General features: G+C 52.1%; 1 protein-coding gene across 1 annotated transcript; it reads left to right on the forward strand.

The window, feature by feature from the left end:
* Window positions 1-1344: 1344 nt before the first annotated feature.
* LOC135999330 (olfactory receptor 14J1-like) lies at window positions 1345-2232 on the forward strand (the record flags this gene model as incomplete). Its single annotated transcript, XM_065652891.1, has 1 exon — window positions 1345-2232. A coding segment is annotated over exon 1 (888 nt), but the record flags the coding sequence as incomplete, so codon positions are not given.
* Between the last annotated feature and the right edge of the window lie 1158 nt (window positions 2233-3390).

Raw genomic sequence — 3390 nt, forward strand, 5'->3', positions numbered from 1 at the left:
GGGAAAGAATCTGTTATTTCAGTCTCTTACTCTGGGTTGTTAGGGTGGGCACTGGGACATAGCAACTCATCTCTTGGCTCAGGAGGAGGCACTGAAATTCCAGGTCCATTTCTCTTAGACGTGAATAAACCTGGGAGTATAAGAAATCAACACACTGTGGCTTACAAACAGCATCAGGATGACCTTTCCAGCCTCATCAGGGCTGGTCTGATGTTCCCATCAGAGCCGGCCCACACAGAGCTGCCCCTGGGCAGTGCCGGCTGCTGGGAGGGGTCTGCAGGGCAGAGCTGAGCACACAGCGGCTGGGATGGGGTCTGTGACACTGACAGGAGGAGACCTGGGCACAGAGACACAGCTGCAGGCAGGGACAGCTCCAGGCAGCAGAGCAGGGGCTGTTCAGGAGCTCTTCTGCTCCTGCTCTGCAGGTGGCTGCTGGGGGTTGTCTGCTGGGCAATGATAGGACTGTCCCTTCAGCACATCCCATCTCCAGGAGCCCTGATTCTGCTCTGCCTGTCCTGCTGGGCTCACCAGCTGCCCCCAGAAAGGCCCAGCTCTGCTGTAGGATCCCAGGAGTGCTGAGCCTTTCCTTGGGGTCCGCACTGTCCTGCCAGAGTCCTTTGCTTCTCTGGGTGAGGGGTCGTGTCCTGCTCTCTCCATCACATCTGCACCTCTGGGCTGGGACAGAGAAGAGTTTGCAGATCTGCCCTTTCAAACAGGGCTCCCTGCTCCAGTACGAGTCCAGTTTTGGGTTTTCTTTTAAAGAGAGGATTGTTTATGAAGTTGTTTTTAAGGCAGCACAAGTGAAAGCACAGGGCAAATGGGTAAAAGCTGCTCTCCTGACTCTGCACTGAGCCACAGAGAGATGAGCCCTTTTGCCTGTCCTGTCTCAAGACTCTTCACATTTTCAGTCATATATATGAGGATTTCAACCCCTGCAAAAATCCAGTTATGAGATGTGATGGTGGAAAATTCAAAATACAGACAAAATCATGATAATGACATGCTAAGCCTCTGCTTTGCAGACCACACTCTTAAGTGTCACGAGTGCAGATATTGAACTTTTCCATTAATGGTGCGTAAAATATGACATTGCTTGTGAACATCGAAGCTGTCACAACCCAGCTCCCATGTCCCCACTGCAGCAGAACAAACCTGGCTACTTGGCACCAGAGGAGCAGAGATTCTATTTCTCACAGCACACTCAGCACACACCAGAGAAAGGAAATGCATTTCAATTCAGGGTATTTATATAAAAAAATGGAGTGGCTCTCTCAGAGGAGTGTGTCCTGATTTTAAGTTGTCATTTGCTTTTTAGAGGAGAGCCTGAATGGCAAGAAACAACAAATGTCCAACAGCAGCTCCATCACCCAGTTCCTCCTCCTGGCGTTCGCAGACACACGGGAGCTGCAGCTCTTGCACTTCTGGCTCTTCCTGGGCATCTACCTGGCTGCCCTCCTGGGCAACGGCCTCATCATCACCACCATAGCCTGTGACCAGCACCTCCACACCCCCATGTACTTCTTCCTGCTCAACCTCGCCCTCCTCGACCTGGGCTCCATCTCCATCACTGTCCCCAAATCCATGGCCAACTCCCTGTGGGATATCAGGGTCATTTCCTTTGCAGGATGTGCTGCCCAGGTCTTCTTTGTATGTTTCTTGTTTGGTGCAGAGTATTCCCTCCTCACCATCATGTCCTACGACCGCTACGTTGCCATCTGCAAACCCCTGCACTACGGGACCCTCCTGGGCAGCAGAGCTTGTGTCCACATGGCAGCAGCTGCCTGGGCCACTGGGTTTCTCGATGCTCTGCTGCACACGGCCAATACATTTTCACTGCCACTGTGCAAGGGCAATGCCCTGGACCAGTTCTTCTGTGAAATCCCCCAGATCCTCAAGCTCTCCTGCTCAAACTCGTACGTCAGGGAACTTGGGCTTCTTGTGGTTAGTCTCTCAGTAATATTTGGGTGTTTTATTTTCATTCTTTTCTCCTACGTGCAGATCTTGAGGGCCGTGCTGAGGATCCCCTCTGAGCAGGGACGGCACAAAGCCTTTTCCACATGCCTCCCTCACCTGGCCGTGGTCTCCCTGTTTGTCAGCACTGGCATATTTGCCTACCTGAAGCCCCCCTCCATCTCCTCTCCTTCCCTGGACCTGATGGTGTCTGTTCTGTACTCGGTGGTGCCTCCAGCAGTGAACCCCCTCATCTACAGCATGAGGAACCAGGAGCTCAAGGATGCCCTGTGGAAACTCATATCTCTGTGTTTTCTGAAGCAATAAACTGCTTCTCTCCTTCTACATAGTAGTTTTAATGTAACTAGTTACAGGTCCAGCCTCTCATTTGTATTTTCTGTTTTTATTGAAGTTATTTTTTATTGTGATAACATTGTCATTCCCTGTCTAAATCACTGTCTGCTTTTCTTTTATAACCACTGGCTGTGTAAATGAGGAGCCATGGTCTGTGCGTATTTAAACAAAATAAAGGGTCCCGTAGTGATGTGTTTTTCACTATATCCTCCCTGCAAGGCCTGTTTGGAGCTGCAGGGACAGTTCCTGTGTGCATGGGAGGAGGGGAAAAGAGTCCAGCCTGGCAGCCCTGCCAGGGAGCACCAGCGCTTGGCCTTCCAGAGCTGTTCTCGTTCCACTCCCACACTCTCCTTCTCATCCCTTGTGTTGGTGCAAGGCCTGAGTGCTCTGGCAGCCTGGTCACCGTCCTGCTGTGTGTCAGTCCTGTGAGCGCAGGCAGGGGCAGGCCATGGGCACTGCTGTGACAGAGCTGGCCTCACAACAGCCTTTCCATAATGAAGGTGATCTCCTATGGGCAGGGCCTGAAGGTTTAGCTCTTCTTCCAAGCTTCTCTGTAGAACATGCTGAATTGACATGCAGATGCAAACAGCAGGGTACAGCTGCACAGTGTGTGTGTGCAGGGCTGGGCACACAGCAGTGTCCTCTCACAGCCAGGCCTCCTGCCAGAGACCTGCAGGACCAGCAGAGCAGGGGCTGGGCTGTGCCCCTGTGCACTGGACACCCCGTGGAAGCTGCCCCGGGGCATCATCATGCACTGGCCCCTCACAACCACCATTTCCAGCACTGGCCTTTCTCCCCATCTCGCAGAGGTTTTTCTTCCCTTCATGGATGGACACTGAATGAGTTGTTCACCAGTCCGAGTTTGCATTGTACAGATGAGATGTGAGCACGCACATCATGTACATGAGGTGACATGAACACGAGTGAGCACAAACACCATCAACTATTCCTTTGGGTTCCATGAAGGCCTGTGGCACAAAAAAGGTCTTGAGGTCACTTCATGTTGGGAGGAACACCCCATGGGAAATCACCTGAATGCAGTACTGGGATGTGCTTCCTTGAACTGAGGTCCCCGTGTCCATTCCT

The sequence above is a fragment of the Caloenas nicobarica genome, chromosome 28 (genome assembly GCF_036013445.1).
Source record: "Caloenas nicobarica isolate bCalNic1 chromosome 28, bCalNic1.hap1, whole genome shotgun sequence".
NCBI lineage: Eukaryota > Metazoa > Chordata > Aves > Columbiformes > Columbidae > Caloenas > Caloenas nicobarica.